Raw genomic sequence first — 21,128 nt, 5'->3', positions numbered from 1 at the left:
TGTAATTTGGGTGTGAACTGTTAATGTTCCTTTTTTCTGCTTTGGAAATTCCTTCCCTGTAGTATAGGGCAGATCCAGGTATTTACATATCTCAGTTCAAAACAGGAGCATCAAACATTACTCTTAATCAGATAAGTTTCCAACTTAATACTTTTAACAAAACATTTTTCTAGCAGGAGATAATTTCTTGCAACACCTGAAGGGACAGGTTTGGGTGCGTTTGTGAATCAGAATAGCTTGTGATTCTAATGTTTAGCCTTCTAACTTATTTCTCATTTACTTTATTTGTTCAGTAAATCTTAAAGACAATTATTTGAGCCAATGGAAAAACACAAATATACATTATATTCAATTTCCATCATGGGGAAATGTGTAGATCCCAAGACTCCACAAGAGCAGAAATAAACTATTTGACATGAAGTACGGTAGATCTTTAAAAATAACTAGATTTGCATTAAGGTAAGTATCTTATTGCTGGCACTCAAATGCTTAATAGAAATGGACTGGATATACAAAATACTAAAATATTGGTTATGGTTCATGTGATTAGTGTAAATTTAAGCTTGGGTTACTGAGCTTTATTCTCCTTATATAACCTGTTCCCATTAGTTTTAAAGAGATAGTAGACTGCTATCAAGTTATATATAAGTTGCAGACAACTTAACAAAAAATGAAATAACAATATTCAGTTCATTTATATTGCTGACTGTATCAACAGACTGAATCTGAAACAATCTCTTGTCTTACATTTAATGCATACAAGGTATATACTTAGTTTTTTTCTTCCCTCTTTGTGCAATATACATACACTTTTAAAAACCATCTTTGTACAGTAGATAACTATTAAATTTTATTAACTCTCAGAAATTACAATAAAATCAAGGAAAGATTGCAAGTGACCAGAGGAAATGAAGTGAGGGATCTCTTTATCTCACTAAAGGCCTGGGTGTCAGGTCTTCTAGACCATTTTAAACAATAACAAAATAGAAGCCACCTTGAACTGAAGCCTGAAGGGGAACAATCCAGAGAATAGGTGATGCTACAAGGAAGGCGCACTTCTGGATTCCTGATATATGACATGTGTCCATTACTTTATTACATCTAAACATATTGGCAAGTGGCATCTAATGCAGTTACCTTTTTAAAAAAAAATTAAATAGTTCTTTAATTCAATTTTATCCCCAGGGATCAACTCCAATACCTATTGCTTATCAAATGAGTAGACTAATATACTTATTAGAGTTACCAATAATAGAATCCCAAGCTGTGCTACCAAATTGGTCTGAGTATTGCATTTCCAATTTGGCAGGTAAATATTTCAAGGACATTTCTGTAGGTGCAAGAAATCGGAAACCCGGGTTGTCCAAATGATTACAAGTTTACTTCATGGTATCGCTCTACAAAAATCTGAACTACTAATGGTCAAGGCAAATTGGCAGTAGAACATTCAAGGAAGGCTGGACTTAGATCTCTTGCGGGTATGAAAGAACTCCCAAAGTGATTATGTGCCTGACCCTTCCCTTGGGCTCAACCTTATCATCTCCTACAATTTACGGTATTTGTTCCTCAAGATAATGCTTCTGAACACACTCTTGGTTATTTTTCACAGAGAAAAGGATTGATGATTTTTTTTCTAAATCTCTAATTTGATCATTCATGAAGAAACTCGAGATAGTCCAGAAATGAAACTAAACCTAATGTTCCTACACATATATGAAGCAAAACAATTGATTTGATTGTTTATACATTGACAAAGTTGCATTTTATTGACACTGTATCACAAATTGCAAAATGAAATCCAGTCTTTCAATATGTAGATATTGCATTCTAGGTACATATTTTAAACACAATTTCCATTATTTTTTAAAAAAGTGATTTTTTAAAAACAAAAATTATTACAGTGTTTACATAAATGTACAGTAGATGGATCCAAACAGTCACATTTCGAAGTGTGGGACTTATTAGTCATAACAGAATCCTACTGGTCTTAATTGAGTTTTAAAAACATAGTTCAACAGACCCTGCAACATAGTCCAACAGACTCTCTGACTGCATAACATCTGGTGTCCTTTCCAACTCTATGGCTCTACAATCAAACTTGTTTGCAATCCCATAGTTTAGACTCATCATATACCTCTGCTAATTGTATGGCATGAATTCCTTTTATTCCCCATCATCTCTCCCCACCTCCAATTCAGGATGCAGCCACTGTCAGAAACCTAAAATCGAGCAGTTTCAGGGACCCACCCAAAAAAACAAATTCCCTAGTTCCATTCATGAGGTACAACATTGGAACACATCCGAAATGAATGCATCTGTTTTTTTCAATTCAGTGCTTATAATTTTCCCATCACCTGCAAGGTTTGATATCAGCACCAGTGTTCAATCAATTATCACCAGAGATAATTGTCAAATGAGTGCCCACTAACAGAGATAAACTAACAGAGAATTAGAATTAGTATAAAAATTAGGTTCTCTTGATTTATGGTACTTGTTTTCATGGTAAAATTTATATTATTTAATATTATTTAATGTTTCAATATTATTATTGCATTACAACATTAAATATGTTACAGGTAGTCATTGGTTAACAATGGTGATTCAGACCAGAATTCTTATTGCTAACCACTGTAGTTGTAAAGCACAATGTCATGTGACCACATCACTTCCTTACAACGCTCCCCCATTGGTGTTGATAAGCGAGGATGAAGAGTCATTAAGCAAGTTCCAGACAGTTTGCAAGCAGATAGGGAGGGCATATGGTTTGAACATGGCAGGCCAGAGGTAGTTTCTGCCGGGTGGGGGAGGACATAAGCAACCTACCAGGAAAACTTGTAACCTTCTCTGTTGGCTTTCCCATTGACTTGCTTGTGGGAAACTGGCAGGGAAGGTTTAAAATGGCTATCCCATGACTGCAAGATACTGCAACCATTTAGGTGTGTGAGCCATTTGGCAACCACTCAGATTGCAATCACATGACTATAGGGGTGTTGGAACAGCCAAAACTTCAAGGATTGATCAAAAGTATCATTTGTTCAGCACCACTGTAACTTCAAGCAGTTGTTGAATGAGTGGTTGTTACACAAGGACTACTCATAATGTGAATACATTTGCTTTTACTTCTGTTTTGTCATTTGGCCATGGTATCATATGTCTTTACAGAATAGTCTAGATTTTTTTTGGCAATTTGAAAGGATTGGTTATTGTGTATACAATATCAGAAATAAACTCCATTGATTTGGGACTTCCCATTAAGTTTGTATAGAATTGTATCTGTATATAGTATAGTATATAGTATATAGTCAAATATAATATACAGGCATTTTTATAAAAGTTACAAATTGGATAGTCAAGTCAAAAACACTAGTACTAAAATTCTAATTCTGTAATAAAATGATATTTAAAGTACAAGTCGAGATTTTAACAGAATAAATTTACATCAGTTTCACAGTCAATAAAATATATTATACTGGCTGATCAACAATGGGGCCATGTAGACACCATTTAAAAGTAAAGCCTGCTATTTTTTTTATTTACAAGTAACCTATATATATATAATTGGATAAGAATAAGAGGAAGACAGGTGTTTTGGATAAAGGACATAGCTTATATAGGATGTAATGAAAAACATTTAGCATTTTTTTCAGAAATTAAGATTGCAATATACTGAGAAAAATGGAATGAATTAGCAAAGACAAGGAAAGCAATAGCTCAAGATTTCCACTGTTGATCCTGAAAACATAGGTGGTAAAATTCCTTGACTCAGTGAAACTATTGTATAAAAGATCCCATATACTGAATTCTTATTTCATGGTAAACATGGCACAAATATTATGAAGTATATAAAAGTATACAAAGGATCTCTCCCACTATTGTCCAACAAAAAAGTATTCCAGCTGAATGAAAATTGCCATTCTTATGCAACCTGATTTGTTTCCTTCTTGTTATGACTTCCGACTGTCATAATCACTGACCATCCTTTTGATGTGGGACAGTTTACTCTTCAGCATCTTGCAGTGTGCTTTTCGGTTCTTATAATCTGCGGACTAAGGACAACGTACAAAGCAGTATTAATGTCAAACTTATTAAAAGTTAATGTTAAGAATACAATGCTAATGTAACTAATACTCCTATTTTAATCCATAAAAATAATCACAGCAGATGGCAGTAGCTGATTGTAAAAAAGTGAAGCAAAGTGGGACCTGATTTAAGAAACCACCAGGACTTACTAGTAAGGACAAAGAAGAAACTGAATACTTTTTGACATGGAACTTGTTTTACCAATGGTTAGAAAATAAAAACAGAAGTTAGAAATGCAGGAACATAAAAAGTATAAATGTTAAAAAGGAAATGTGATAAAATGAATAAACAAAATATAATTATTATAGTATCAATGTTATTGTGATGAATGTAATTGTAAACATTTTGATTATGATTGCCTAAAAACAACTGTACCCAGACAACACACTGTTTGATTGAAATGGAATTTTTATATGTTATTCAAATAAAGTAAATAAAACATGGAGGAAAAGAAAAAAAAACCACCAGGACATTGCAGCGCTTCTGGGAAATCATAAAACAGCCCAAAGAACACAATGAAAAATCACTCTTATTTTGAGGTCAAGAAAATAACATTTATGCACCCAAGAAATCACCAGGAATGAAGTTTGACTTGAAAAAGGCTATTTATTTCACAAGAGTAATGAATAGTAATAAAATTAAATTGTCCTATATTTCAAAATTAAGAAATTATAGTTCCTACAGCCATAATAGCACAAAAGGTACTTAAATGACAATGTGCTGAACAAACTAAAACTGTTTGTCTTTACATTTGGCTTAGATGCTTCAGAATGCAGAGAAACCTGAAAGCAGCATGTGCTGTGAATTATTGAAGCAATTTGGGTCTATTTCTAGACCTGGGCAATCCCACTTCAGTTATTTTAATAAGTCTTATTTGTGCTCTTGAACATTGTGAAACACTTTTTCCAAATTGAATCCAAATAATTTACTGCCTTAAAAAAGCAAAAAAATATCTCTAACTATGCTCTGTTCTTACAAAATGTGTGAGTTAATTTGCATCATCTAAAAAGAGTCATTACAATTTGTGTGAGTAATCTGCATCCTCCAAGAAGAGTCATTGCAATTTTTAGAATTTTACAGTCTTACACATCACAACCTGATAACCTGCTTGTTTTTATGGAATTGTTAAGTAAACAGATCCAGAATTGCAGTTTAAAAATCAAATTGAGCAGCTATATTAAATAAAGCACAGTGCTCTTTTATTAATGGGATAGCACTCCATCACAATGGACCAAATATGCTCTCTGGGATTTATAAATCAACAGTGTGATGAAGCCAGACCAGGTTCTATTAGATTTAGAGTAACAACAAATTGACTCATATTACATTACTGAAATCAGAAAGACTTGGGGTTAACAGAATTGAATTTGTGTTTAAAATACTTGCAGTGCCATCTAGTTCTGATAATTTCTCAGCTTTTAATTCTAATTTATGTCCCTGAAATCTGGCTCTGATAGATCTTACAAACCAAAAATCTGCTTACTACTATTACAGATCTGTATGAACTTGGGTTTTCTTGTGACTAATTTGTGTTTTGTCAGCCAAGCCAGGCATTAAAAAAATCTCAACATTTAGTAGGGACATAGATATCAGATATTGAAATTTCTGATATCAGAAATTGAAAAGACCAAGCTATGCCGATATGCTGGTCTCTTAAGAAATACTATACTGTTAACTATTGTACTGAATATGGAGCTAATTTTATATTTAGCATTATACACAGGCAAAGTTGGCCCCTTATTAATTTTATAAGTTGGTATACATATTGATCCTATATTTCTATCCTTTATTAGAATTAGTACCATCACTTGTATTAGTTCCATCACTTGAACCTTTGGATTTATGTCATGTCTTCTGTTTCTGGTGATACAAGTTCTATCACAATTGCTTTAACTGTGGCAGCTTTTTCTATACATTTAAAAATTTTAAATAATCTACCTTAGGCATGTCCTCCCTGAGCTATAAAGGCTTTGATAGTCTTTACAACTACTGTCCCCTTAAGGATGCAGATAGTGAGTGCCCTTCTAGCTTTCCCTATCTAAAATGGATTGAGGGTCAATTCTTAAAATAACAACACAGAGCAATTAGCATGACAATTGTATTATTGTTAAGCAAAGTGCCCTAGGAATAAGAATATTCTTTCCCCCAACAGTCAGGATTCCTAAGGCAACCCATCTACATTTCCTACTACTGGTAGTTGCAAACTCTTTCTATGAGAAGATCAAACTGTTTTGGTGCCTTCTCTCTGAACCCTATATAAGATTTGCTGTGATCAGTCTATGCACTCTTAGATCTCCAATCACTGTGATTATTGTAAATTTGACTACTATATACTTCTTGCTTCACTGACTTATTTAAGATTTAATGTCATAAATCCCTAGTAGACAGAGAATTGGCTCTGGGGTCTCTGCCTTCTTTGGTGGGTCCAAAGACTGTTCCCACAAGATGGTCCTATCTGTTATTGGTTTGAACTCCAAGTCTGGCAATTTGGTTGCAAAAATTTTATCTCCATTCAAGGAGACATCTTAATGTGCTTTGGATTGTGCTTGTCTGGGAGAGCAATGGCCTTTAAATACTTTCTGAGTCCTGGTCTGATTTTGGGTTGTATTATTGACTGGTTGTAGTAGCTGAGTCACAGTCCTTGGTTTTAAGTACCATCTGTGTGATGTAAATTAGTGCTGGTGTTAGCAGCAACGCAGCAACTACAACCAGCCAACGCAAACCAAAATCAGATCAGGGACTCAGAAAGGTATTTAAAGGCCAATGTTCCCCCAGACAAGTACAATTCAAAGCGCACTAAAGATGTCTCCTTGAATGGGGACAAAACGTTTGCAATCAAATTGCTGAGCTCAAACCAACAACATAACTACCAACCTGAGCTACAATATTCAAAGACATTTCAATGGTCCTATCTATCCGAAATGTTTGGGAAATGGGCAGCTGCTATTAAACGAGTTATGATGAGCAGTTCACATAGCAGCCTGGAGATGAAGAATAAGCAAGGAAAAAAGAAAATAAACTAAACAATTTGAAATGTAAATGAGGGACCTGAAAAGATTCAACAATGAACATTTAAAGTTACCACCCTAGCTCTTAAAATCACTTACTGATTTGATATCCTTCAATCTGTTGTATTCGTCAGCTGCAGCCTATGGGAGGGGAAAGACCCAGTGTCAAATTAGACAATCGTAGTAATTCATGACTTCCCAATTCTTTTTCTTCATTACCCAAACAGCTTATCAAACAATCCTGTTTATCACTAATAAGAAAATACTTCTTTAAATTGGATAAGGGGTTTGTTTGTCATTAGCCAAAGAAAAACCACTTTTATCTAATTTCAGGTAGTTTACCCACCGAGTTGAAACCTAATACATTTAAAGGCAAATTACTGGTAACTCTTTACATTTAAAATATTTGAAATATGTACAAATACGTTAAAACATGCAGAACTCTTTAAAGAAATCATGCCTTTTTTGCAAGCCTAGCTTTCTTGCTGAAGAAATCACTTTCAGCTGGTTGAAACTGTTGAAGGCCCTAGGCCAGTACCTCAAGCTTGACCCAGTGCTTCTGCCTACTGCTATACTGTGTGCTTACACTGTACTTGGAGCATTTGGCCACTTAACAACCCATGCAATTGCTTAACAACCACTACTATGAGTGCTGAAATTGCAGTCAATGATTGAAGGAGTCATGTGGGAATTTCGGAATTTAACAACTGCAATGACTTACAAATGAAATTCTAGTCTCATTTGTTTGTATGGGGAGGAACACCCAAAAAGATGATTAGCAGAGAAAAACTACACTTTTAAAAGGAGCCCAAAGCATTTTTCTTAACCATTGTTAAATAGAATGGAAAGATGTCTAAACCAAACAAATAGTAAAAAGAGACTTCAATATTCTCAGACTAACCTCAGAATATGAAGTTGATCTTTAAGAAGGTTAAGATTTTAATGTGTCAGGGAGGAAAAATCAATGACTATTGAGACACAAACCTTCCTCACTTTAAAGCTAAACTACTGGATACTTTTTACTTTTTTAATCATCATAGCAAATGGACCTTATTGTCTGAACAAGTTTTAAAAGTTTCCTTAAAATGCCATTTAAATCAGCGAAGCACAGTTTATATCAAATGCTGACAGATTCCAACTCCCATCAGCTTCAATCAGCAATTGCTGGTTGTTCAGAGATTGCTACCCATTCCGCTGCTCAAAAAAGAAAGGCTTTCAAACACAGGCAGACTTACTGGTTAGATAAACTCCATTGTTCTGTGAAATTCGTAAACAGAAAAATGCTTGTAAGCCTTTTAAAGTATGAGAAGACTAATTTCTAGGAAACAAAATTATAGTGATTATAAATGATAATGTGTTTTTTCTCTGATGATTCCCTAAATGATTTTTTTCATCTTAATTCCTCGGTATCCGAAAAACTTCGGAAAACAAAATAATTTAATAGTCTTTAACTCTATTATTGATTTTGCAAAAGTATATATTGCTTCATGTTTTAGAACATTTCAAAAAACAAAAATAGGAAACTGTGAAGCAATCCTGGTCATGTTAAATGAGTCTGAAGGTGATTCACTCAGTGAGACATCTGAAAAAGGTTTGGGTAATTATTGCAAATTACTTCAACCTATTTTCTGGACATGACCTGAATAAAAAGCAGTTGCAACATCTTTAAGTCTAGGATTAACTCTACAGCTAACTTTTTGGATAACTTTAGGACCAACATGAACTACAAACATAATAATCTTTTCCATATAATTTAAACTGGAAAATACATAAATTATCTGTTTACATCAGTTTAAATAGAGAGGCTACCTTATATTCTTCACTGCCTTCAATGTAGTCATCCAGGTCTTTGTCAAGACGAGAGAGTTCTTTACTGATCTCATCGAGTTCTGCTTGCAATTGTTTGTATTCTTGTAATCCTGCATCAAAATCTCGCTTGTACGCTTGTCTTTGCTGGTCTGATGATATAGATGGATACTCTCTAGATGACAAGTAATTTAAAATGGATTTTGTAAAATGATGTGGATCCATAACTGGTCAGATTATACTCAAAATAAACCAATTTACGTTTGCAAAAAAAAAAGTATATAACATAGGAGTTAAATTCACCTTTCATCTTTGCTCAATATATGTATAACACACTTAATTGAATACTCTTTTCTATTAGTACTCACAAGTACAAACATGGAGTTTTATAATAACCATTTGCAATTCCACATATTATAATTACACTGAAATTATGCAAAATGTTATCTAAACAAAAAATATCTGGGGTTTTAAAGGAAGAAATTTGTATTTGTTCTTAAAACACTCCAAATTTGCCCCAGATTCCACCAATTCTTCAAATGTACTTTACAGACTATATTTTTTGCATCCTTTTTTCAATGTACTATACACAATGAGTAGCATAGTGACCAAACAGCAAAATATAATGATTAATTTGATTTTCTACAGGAAATTCTCACCTTGGCATAGACATTTGTGGTTGAAAATGATTTCTACAAAATAAAGCAACATTTTATACTCAGATTGCACTCTTTCTTAAGCCAACCCAGCAAACCTATTTTTAAAAATGTTGACATGTGGGCTAGTTAATGCTGATGAAATAGTTAAGGTTTCCTTAAGTTTCTATTTTTATAGAAACATTTGTGTGGAATATATTTTTTAAATGTATGGAAAGAAAATGAACTAGATAAATAGTATGAATGAACATACTGTTTCAGGTTACTGCAAAACTGAACAAATATTAAAATGTGAACAGATATATTTCTAAAATGTAGAGCAGTTATGGCTTTCCTTTAAAAAACCCTGATGTTATTATATTTTGGCTGAAACAATTTGGTCCACTTCTTTTATTTATTTACTATATTCATGAACTAAACACTCCCAGTTAACCCAGACTGATTTCTCATAAAACTCAACCAGAAACAAACTCCAGACATAATCTGTCAAACATCATTAAAAAAAAATATAGTAAAAAAGAAAAATCACTTAACTATAATAATTATAAAGACATAGTATAATAGATTTTTTTAAATGCAGATTCTGTGGTTGAATTTTTAAAGTTTAATTTTAAAAAAAGTGCCGAAGGGGCAGACTGAAACATCAAAGGAGGGAATCATCATCAAAATCCTCAACATAATGTTATAATGAGATATTGACACATACAAGTAGCATCTCAAGGTAAAGTTGATGGTCTTATATGCACTTCAGTATATAATATTTGGCTGCATTTCTCTTCACTGTTTTACATTTAAACACAAATAGTTATAGGTTGATGTTGTGACTCAGCAGCAGTCTTCTATGAGTCTTTTCGGGATGCAAGATTAACTATGCAGCTGGGGCTCGTTAGGGGCATCTTCTGGGGATAAAAGGACAGATGGTGCCACGCCCTGGTTGCAGGAGTCAACGTTCATTTGTTCATTCATGCATTCATTGATCATCGGTCGTGGTTCATTTGGGATACACTTGGAGAAGTGATTGGTTTTCTGTAACCCTGATTCAAGGATACACTTGGAGAAGTGCATTGCCGTAAGAAAGATTTGTTTTGCATTCCATTATCTTCAGGCAAAGACTTTATTTATGATTATTTTTGGGCTCGCAGCCAGTCTGAGCCGAGAACTGATAAAGAGTTGCTTTTAAGTTTGTTTGCCTGTCGTCTGTTAACGAGCGGAGAAGGGGGGACAGAACAGGTTGATATCAAATGACACTATGTCAGGGAAATACTTTAAGTGCTGACCAGCTGCTACAATGATATAAGGTAGGGAATGAGTCAACAAGGTTTTTGGGCTGATACGACTTTGAGGCTGTATATCTAAGAGAGGTCCTGTGAGGGTGTCTCTCTCTCTCCCCGTGTGTGCTTCCAAGCTATAGTTGATTACTGATTGCCTGACTTTGCCTAGAAAGTGTATGTATATATTCCTTGTATGTAAATCACTGTTAGAAACACAAACTTCTGTTTACTGTATTTTGCTCCTGGGTTGCCTCAAAATAGTCACACTGTGCGCACTCTGACATATTACTAATACAGCAACTACACTTGCCATATCTCACTTCTACTGAATTCCAAAACCTTAAATTATTGTGCACCTGCTTTCATAAAACGCATATGCTTCATTTCAATCATAGACAGGATTAGTATTTTTCTTAGTAAAAGGAAAGGTATTTCATTCATTTTTGTCAAAATATTAGCTGATGATTCCTAATGTGAGACTGAGCCCCGATTTGTATTCTTTCCTCTTTTCATAGTATATAAACATCTCCCAGAGTTGCTGGGAAACAGGCAGCATATACCTTTAAACATCATCATCAACTGATACAGTTATAGATATTGCTAGAACTAAAATGTTCTAGTGTCCTATAAACTTCACTGGCTAGTAGTGCTATAACAACAGCCAAATAGGTGAAGTAGCCAATACCTGTCCCAGTTTTCATCCAGTTCATCACAAGATTCGCCACCTGTAGTATAATCAGCATCATAATTATCATTGTTGGCTCTTCTTGTTCTTCCTCTTTTCTTTTTCTGTTGGGACTCCTTAGCGGACCCATTGTTCCTGCTGGGGTTCACATACTGGGACTGTTTTAGGTCTTTTGTTAAGGGAACCACAACTTCAGGTACCCTGTTAAAAAGTAAAGGTAATTAGTTCTCAGATTCATGCCCAAAACATCAACAATAGAGGGGGCTAATTGGATTATGCAGGGAGAAATGATATAAAATAACTATGTTACATGGATTTACAGATAGACATGAAATTTTTCAATGGCAAATGGCATAATGCGAATTACGCATTACACAATTTGGATTTGTAATTGGCTGACCAACCGCACTCAATATGTAATCCTCAATGGAACTGCATCTATATAGAGGGAAGTATGCAGTGGAGTACCCCAAGGCTCTGTTTTAGGCCCAGTATTCTTCAACATCTTCATCAATGACTTGGATGAGGGAATAAATGGAGAACTCATCAAATTTGCAGATGACACCAAGCTGGCAGGAATAGCCAACACTCCAGAAGACAGGCTTAAGATACAGAAGGATCTCGACAAACTTGAACATTGGGCACTATCTAATAAAATGAAATTCAATGGTGAAAAGAGTAAGGTTCTACATTTAGGCAACAAAAATGAAATGCACAGGTACAGTATAGGTGGTACCTTGCTCAATAGTAGTAACTCTGAAAGGAATCTTGGAATCCTAGTGGACAACCATTTAAATATGAGCCAGCAGTGTGCAGCAACTGCCAAAAAAGCCAACACAGTTCTAGGCTGCATAAACAGAGAGATAGAATCAAGATCACGGGAAGTGTTAATACCATTTTATAATGCCTCAGTAAGGCCACACTTGGAATACTGCATTCAGTTTTGGTCGCCACGATGTAGAAAAGATGTGGAGACTCTAGAAAAGAGTGCAGAGAAGAGCAACAAAGATGATTAGGGGACTGGAGACTAAAACATGAAGAACGGTTGCAGGAACTGAGTATGTCTAGTTTAATAGAAAGAAGGACTAGGGGAGACATGATAGCAGTGTTTCAATATCTCAGGGATTGGCACAAAGAAGAGGGAGTCAAACTATTCTCCAAGGCACCTGAGGGTAGAAGAAGAAGTAATGGGTGGAAACTAATCAAGGAGAGAAGCAACTTAGAACTGAGGATAAATTTCCTGACAGTTAGAACAATTAATCAGTGGAACAGCTTGCCTCCAGAAGTTGTGAATGCCCCAACACTGGAAGTCTTTAAGAAGATGTTGGATAGCCATTTGTCTGAAATGGTATAGGGTTTCCTGCCTAGGCAGGGGGTTGGACTAGGAGACCTCCAAGGTCCCTTCCAACTCTGCTATTGTATTGTATTGTAATGTATTGTAATAGTCTTGTTATCTGTATTGTTTATGTTCCATTTTATAAGCCACTGATGGCTAACCTTTTTTTGACTCCTGTGCCAAAAGCGGGGGGAGCGCAGGGTTAGGGTTAGGTCATGAGTGGGCATGCCACACCCATAATGCTATGTGCGCCCCCCGCTTTTGCCGTGTTTTTTTCACCCTCCCCAGGCTTCAGAGGCTTTCTAGAAACCTGGGGAGGGTGAAAACAGTCCCATCCTCTGGAGGCCCTGGGAGCTTCCCTGAAGCCTCTAGAGGACAAAAAAATGGACCTACGGGGAACCCGGAAGTTCGAGAATGGTGACTTCTGGTTTGGCCATAGAGCTATTTTTTGCCCCCTGGAGCCTTCAGAGGGCAAAAAATGGCTCTATGAGCAAACAGAAAGTCTGTTCTTGAACTTCCGGATTGCCCGTAGGGTCAGTTTTTCACACTCCAGAGGCTTCAAGGAAGACTCCAAAGGGTGAAAAACGTTCTCAAAAGAAGGCCAAAGTCAGCTGGCCAGCATGTGCATGTGTGCTGGAGCTGACAGGGCAATGCCTCGCATGCCCTAACAAATGACTCCGTGTGCCACAGGTTCACCATCACGGGTATAAGCTGATATCCTTTTCCAAAGGCACAAATAGTAAACAAATTATGAATTGTATATCTAATAATTAGAATTGTAATTATACATTAGCACATAGTTTAAATTATTCCTCTGTAATAACCTGATAATAAAAAGAAAAGCAAAACAATGTATTGAATTGTGAATATGATTTATATTTGTATTGGAAATATTTATATTTTGGAACACTGAAAGTGAATGAAACAACACTAGGTGATTATTATAACTAACTGATTATTATAGGCCTCTACAAAATTGAAACATAATTACTTGGCATTAATGACTGGGGAAGTCACTTCCAGAATCTGAATGGCTAAATACAATTGTTGCCCATTATATAATGGCCAGTCTGCAAAGCCTACAGTTGTCAAACTTGGTGACTTTAAGATGTATAGTATAAACTTAAACTCCCAGAATTCTGGAAGTTTAAGCCCACAATCATAAGGTTGTCAAGTTTGAAAAAACTGGCGCACAACGACCACTTTCTGGAGCTAATAAATAATTGCATACTCTCCCCATTACTACTTCTCTCTCTTTTCTTTGTTGTCTTTCTTTGTGAGTTATTTATAAGCTAATAAATGACATGAACCAAGGTGTGGTCTCCAAGTTACAATCCTTTGAAGTACAACTTAATGCTTATTTGAAAAATGGTTTTATTGTAAACCCCGGTTAGTTAGACTCTGGTCTCTTTCTCTTCTCTAGAGAAACAACAATAATGCTTCTTTATCTAGCTTCACACTGTAAAAGCTAAGGAATTGTTTATTTTCTACTATTCAAGTAACCCTGTCCAAGTGTTTTGGACAACCTACCATCTGAAAAGCAAATCTCAATCTTCCCCTGTATCATGTAGATCAAGGGAGACAAAATGTGACCATGCCCTCCCCCCCCCATGTGCATCAAAAATTTGGAGCATCTATAATAGGTGGGTTTGAAAAAAGCAAATTGGGTGCTTTAAGTTTTTAAAATTCTTCAGTTACTTATTTCATCTCTTAAAACCTTCTCAAAATGGACATTGTGTCGACCTTGAAGCTGACATATGTGTAGTCGTATTTTAGTGGTAGCCTTTGTCTATTCTTTTGTTAGCTTTTTTAGGTTTTCTGCAAAGGAATTAAAGGTGCTTCAGGTTCGCTACATTCTAGCAGTAGGAAGGAGGGTTGCAGAGATAAAGGGGGAATGTTATGGCTAGGTGGCATTCCTTCTCGTAGGAACTGAGAAGGTGCCTGCAGCTGGAGGAAGGTGGAGTTTGGAGTCATCGGACTATGGACTAAGGACTAAGAATTGATTGGAGATTATGACTATGGGGGGAGGGGGGAGTTTCAAACTTTTAATTTTTACTGGATGTAATTCTGAAGTCTGGCCCGAGTCGGAATTGCACCAAGACCTTGCCAATTTGATATGTTCCTAATAAACAGACTTTGAAGAAAGATGGACTTTTATTGTGGGAACATTTTACTTGGAACCTTGACACACCAGCCACATTAGCTACAGTGTAGCACATGACAAGACCTGACAACTATATCAAACATATATCTAAATTGCATATCCCTGATGAAAATGGTGCAAGAAACCAGGAATCTTCAAGATCAATATGCAAATCTGAAAATTTTAAAGTGTTGAAGGGCACTCTAAAAACTGGTAGGACAAGTAGCAGGGGTTTCTGTTTACAAAATAGCTCCATGGTACTCTCAAAATACTTCTTTATCAGAAATCAAACTCGTATAGATACCTCTTGGCAATATAGCATACATTACTGGGAAGCCAATAATGGAAGTAATAAAAAGCAAACCAGGCTTGTAAACAAAAGAAAATATCTCAATATACCTCTTTGAAATGCCCTGTGTCCCTCCAATAATATAAATTACTGAAGTTTCTCATATAGCACTATTGCAAAAATATTGTTTTGTTAAAAACATGGGAGAAAATGAACTGAAAGAATCTTTCTAACATTATCATATTTATCCCAAAGGACAACAAATTCACCTCCATATCTAATGGAAAAGGTAAACAGAAAGAAATATTTATTTAGATTAAAAATACTGTGCATTATCTGTTTTGCTCCCCTTTACTAATTTAGGGTCACCACGTCCCACTGAAACCAATTCTGGAATCTTTTTCTGTAAAAAAAAATGAAGTGAAACACTTGCATCTGCATAATGCATGTGTGTGTGTGTGTGTTTAAACATATATACATGCATGCATTTATATATTGCATGCATGAACACATGCACACACTTATCAAAAGCCTATCCCCCCAAAAAGAAGAGCTAGTGGTGGTGGAGGAGCATAAATTGAATTACAACTAAATCCTGGATTTAACATACCGTGTTTCCCCAAAAATAAGACGGGGTCTTATTTTCTTTTGACACACAAAATATGGCTTGGGCCTTATTATCAGGGGAAGGCTTATTGTTTTGGGGTTGCTGGGCGGCTGCTCTGGGAGTTCGCTCTGCCGGCAGTCAACCCACAACCATAGAGCGTACTCCCAGAGTGGCAACTGCCAGAAGACTCGGCTTCTTACCTCCGTGCTTTGAAAGCTGCAGAAAAAGCCATGCGGCGGCGGCAGCAGAGACACCCTGGCTCCGCAGGGAGAGTTAGGCAAGGGCATCATGAGCCTTGGAGTCATGCAGTGGGAAACACAAACCCCATCTCCAGCCATGCAGAGTGGCATTCACAGACCTAGGGGCATTTCGAAGGAGCTCATGCGGCTTGGCGATACCCCTAGGTCAGTGAATGGTACTGTGCCCGGCTGGAAAAGAGGGTTGCCGGGCGGCTGCTCATGAGCGTGGTCACTTCATGACTGCTGTGTAGTGCTGCTGTGACAGCGCAACACAGCCGTTCAATCCTGAGACTGTGCCTGGCTCCTCGGGAGCCTGCTCACAAGAGAGCAGCTGCCCAGCAACTCCCCTCTCCAGTTGGGCACAGTGCCACTCACCGACCTAGCGGTATCCCAAAGGCATCAAGCAATGCGAGCCTTTGCCCCCCATCTCGTTCCCACGGCTTGATGTCTTCAGGATACCGCTAGGTCAGTGAGTGGCACTCTACCTGGCCAAAGGGGGGTGGTTGTCCAGGGGGTTACATTTTTGTCCACCCAAAAAAATGTGGCATGGCCTTATTTTCAGGACATGTCATATTTTCGGGAAAACACGATAGTAACATGGGAAAATAATATCCAAGATAAGAATGACCATTAAATCCAAATGATACTTTAAATGTGAATGTTTTATGCATGGGAATACGATTTTACACATGCATATTTTATTCATTTTAAGCAGGAATATTTCAAGCAGTTATATATGCATACAGTAAGAAATAGGTTTTAATGCATGCATAAAATGGCAAATAGGATTCTACATATTTGAAAGAAAGTTACAGATTTTATTCATAGTATCCAAAGTCCACTAAACAAGGCTGTTAACTCAAGGGTTAACTTGTATTAACTACTGGTGATTCAAATGATCTCATTTAGAAAACTAATTGGCCTCTGCACCCAAGAACCTCTGCCTCTCTCACATACAAATCAGCCTCCTCTGCAGAAATACACAAGCACACACTCTCTGACATCCTTCTCTCTTCTTTCCAGCAGAAGCAGTATAAAGGAGGTAAAAACAGGGTGGAGCGGGGAGAAGAAAAAGTTGCTGTATTTGGAAGGAAAGCAGTGCAAAGGGAGGAGACAAAATTGGGTGGAAATGATGGGATGAGATAGGAAGATATAACTGGACAGGAAAAAAAAATACTGTAAGATAGAACATCTTGTTAAGGATTAAAGAGCAAGTCAAATCTGGCAGGCATATAGTTGCAAACAACAAATCAAGACGACATTCTCAATTCACAGATAATCTTTCCATTAAGTATAGACAAATGAAGGAAAACTTAATATTACTGCCAATCAGGAAGCCAAAGTAGATTAATTGCCCAGAAATATTGGCTTCATGCCTTCTTGTTATTGTAACTTTCATCATAGCTTCCTTTAATCATATTATTCCATCTAAACTGCAACACAAAGACGGTGTTGTAGTAGAAAATACTACAAGAAACAAAGACAATATCATGACGGCATAACTTATGGAAAGACTGGGGTTCCAAAAAGCAACTTAAGCAAAAATTAAAGCCAGGGGGGAAACATGAAATTTAATCATTTACCACTGTGTGACAAACTCTGGGAAGTTCCAGCTGCTGCACCCAAGACTTCCAAAAGAGGTTATGTGATCCCAGATCGCAAGGCTGTCTGTCTCAGCTCTACTTTCTTACCTAGCCCTGGCAGACTCACAGAGCACAGGGTTTGCTGTAATTATGTATTTATATACTACGTTATCAAAAGGCAAATTGACTATTCTTATCCAAACAATGGCTATCTTATACAAATAAAGATTAGAACTGGAACATACATATAAGACAATCATTTCATTAATACAAAACTACATTTGAACAGACAGCAGTATCCCCATCTCCTCTTTAGAACTTTTAAAAAATCTTGATGATTAGGTCTGCATAACCTATAACTTTTCAGTGTATTGAATATGCTTGTAGAGTACCATGTACTGTATAACTCAATTTATGGACTTAATTTTAAATACTAGTTAATAAATCAAGCACAAGTGTTTGATTTAACCAAAAAAAGAAGATGAGTCTTCAGGGCAAGCTTGATTCCTGGTGAATGTGGAGAGGCCCATGTTTTCTCCTTAGAAAACATTACAAAATTGTTTGCCTTGTTGGGTTGGTTTTAGACTTTCCAGTCTAATTACAGTCTGGCAAACCTCGGAAGCCTCTCATTCTAGAATTAATTAGGGCCAATTAATACCTCGCATTTACAGTATTTTTCAGAGTAAAAGTCGCACTTTCCCCCCCTAAAAGAGGGTGAAAATTTGGTGTATCTTATACACCAAATGTAGCTCCATCCACCTACCCCCACCCTTTGGCCATTTTTGGCCTCTGTGCATTGCATTTTAGACCTGTTCCAAGCTGCAGGGATTATCACAGAACATCGGCGCCTCTATGCCTCACATTTTTGGCCTCTGTGCCTCGTGTTCTCAGCCTCCAAATGCTCCACTTCCCATTCAAGGCTGTGGGGATTGCCAGAGCACATCGCCGCAGCCGCTCCCCATTGCCTGGAACCACCGAAAATGCGCAAAGACCACAAACGGGGCGTGTGGAGGCCCAAAAGGCGATGTGTGGAGGTGGCGATTGGTAGCAATGTGCTCTGTCGATCTCTGCAGCCTTGAACGGGTCTGAAGCAGAGCGTTTGGAGGCTGAAAATGCAAGGCACAGAGGCCAAAACACGGGGTACAGAGGTGGTGATGGTCTGTGGCAATCCCTGCAGCCTGGATTGGGGGTATTAGCTGCTCATGCTGAATCAGTCGCAATAATGTGCTGAAGCTGACCTGGCTGTTCTCTATTGGTTGTAAGGAGACTAGCCAGATGAATACCGATGGATGCTGGTAGGTAGAGGCAGATTTTTTTTTCTTGTTTTCCTCCCCCAAAACTAAGGTGCGTCTTATACTCTGGAGTATCTTGTACTCCAAAAAATAAAGTATATTTATTAGCACCAGTTATTAAGATTGTTAAAGTATTTGGGTTGATCATGTGCAAGCATATTAATATTTAGTGGAATACAGGTAGTCCTTAATTTACTACCACACGGGGCCCAAAATTTCTGTCATTAAATGAGACAAGTATTAAGTGAGTTTTGCCCCATTTTATGACCTACCGCTCAGAGGTGAGTTCCTACCAGTTCGGCTGAGTAGGTAGCAACTCGGCCTGCCACACCCCCGAACCGGTTCTATTGGTGGCGGCGCCATCTTGATTTTCGGTTCTGCGCATGCGCACAACAATCTTCATTGCAGAAATTTAATTTTCCCCCCTTTCTAACATTTTGCACATGCACAGACCCTTTTAGGTGCAAATGCGCACACATGTGGAGCAAAAAATCTGTGTGCCGAACCGGCAGTAATGCCGGCAGCAATCCACCCATGCTACCACTGTTGTTAAGTGGATCACTACAGTTGTTAAGTTAGTAACAAGGTTGATGCGTGAATCTGGCTTTCAAAAGGTCAAAAAAGGTGATCATATGACCCTGGGACAATGTCATATATCCGAGACAGTTGCCAAGCGTCTGAATTTTGATCACATGACCATGGGGATGCTGCAACGGTTATAAATGTGAAAAACAGTCATTAGTCACTTTTTTCAGTGCCACTGTAATTTCGAACGGTCAGTAAATGAACTATTGTAACTTGAAGACTACCTGTATATGCTGCTCTTATAAAGGAAGAATAGGATGATTTACAAAATTAGAAAAAAGAGCAAAAGTAAATTTGATAAATTGTAAATCAATTAGTAGCAGAAAAAAAATCTCTGAAAGGACTGAAAGCTAGAATGAAAAAACACTGATTTTAAAAGTTTCACCAACAGCAATATAATGAGGATTCATGGCCTATAAAATTGCTCTAGGAAGGAGAAAATTCTCATATAGCTTGCACCCATGTTTTTGCCCTGTCCTTCAAATACACTGCATTCATTCAAGCAAGCAAGCAGAAAAATGTGTATGATTACTCACGGACTAGCTGTGTAATTGTCCTTGGGAATCTGATGTGCAGGAGCATCAGAAACAGAGTATCCCATAGAACTGGCAACTCGATCTGGATAGCCAGCCCCTGGGGAAACGGCTGTTGGACTTACATTCTTAACCTGGAAGAACACACGTGAGATAAATGTTTAACATTGAAAGGAATACTATTAATCTAGTACTTCAGGTTTTAATTGGTTAGATTTCGTACGTTTAAATATTACATAACACTATCAGGAAACAAACAAACAAAAATAACTTATTGGAATGCAGAGATGGTATTAGCTTCTGCAATAGAAGCACACCATTAACAAACATATGGGGTTCCAGTAATAGGCCACTGTGCTCCAAATGTAATTTTTCATTAAGTTTTCACAACAGGAATAAACAGGAATCACTGCAATTTAGCAGAAGAAATAAACAAAAAAAGAATGTTTGTTTGTTTAATATAGCCAGTTTTATGACTCTAGATTGGATTGGCCACCAATGGAGTTTCAACATTCGTGGAGAATAAGATTAACAATGGCTTCAGTCATAATGACTATATATACTATTTCTAGAATCAGAAGTAGCACTGCTCTGAATACTAGCCACAGGAGAACACTGGACTGCCATCTCTATAATCTCCTTGTCTACTTCTACTTTTCACCTGATGAAATGATGTGACAAACTGGATTGGATGGGTTTTCCCTTCATCACGACAATTTCTTCTAGGACAGGGGTGTCAAACTCAAGACCCTGGGGGCGGATCCGACCCGCAGGGTTGCCTGGAAATGGTGAAGGACTGGCCCACCAGCAAAAACAGGCCCCCAAGCTCAGTTTTCAGCTGCCATGGCCTCCTGCAACCCTCTGCCAGTGAAAATGGAGCTCGGGAGCTTGTTTTCGATGGCAGAGCATTCGGGGCCCCACAGGCACCACTGACAGGAGTGATGTTCTCCCTGGCCATTCCCACCCTGGCCCCCTGAAGTCAAACACAATCCTGAATGAAATAAAGTTTGACATC

General features: G+C 37.2%; 1 protein-coding gene across 1 annotated transcript in view; it reads right to left on the bottom strand.

The window, feature by feature from the left end:
- Window positions 1-1,766: 1,766 nt before the first annotated feature.
- Window positions 1,767-21,128, bottom strand: part of OCLN (occludin) — a 34,183-nt gene continuing 14,821 nt past the window's right edge. The window contains exons 5-9 of the mRNA XM_032212535.1: window positions 20,117-20,247; window positions 11,507-11,707; window positions 8,898-9,069; window positions 7,188-7,229; window positions 1,767-4,046 (exon numbers count right to left, since the gene is read on the bottom strand). Of these exons, the coding sequence (XP_032068426.1) occupies window positions 3,945-4,046; window positions 7,188-7,229; window positions 8,898-9,069; window positions 11,507-11,707; window positions 20,117-20,247 (648 nt within the window). The 3' untranslated portion in view covers window positions 1,767-3,944. The remainder of the gene's footprint in view (window positions 4,047-7,187; window positions 7,230-8,897; window positions 9,070-11,506; window positions 11,708-20,116; window positions 20,248-21,128) is intronic.

The sequence above is a fragment of the Thamnophis elegans genome, chromosome 3 (assembly GCF_009769535.1).
Source record: "Thamnophis elegans isolate rThaEle1 chromosome 3, rThaEle1.pri, whole genome shotgun sequence".
NCBI classification, from domain to species: domain Eukaryota; kingdom Metazoa; phylum Chordata; class Lepidosauria; order Squamata; family Colubridae; genus Thamnophis; species Thamnophis elegans.
This window is presented reverse-complemented; position numbering and strand designations above follow the sequence as displayed.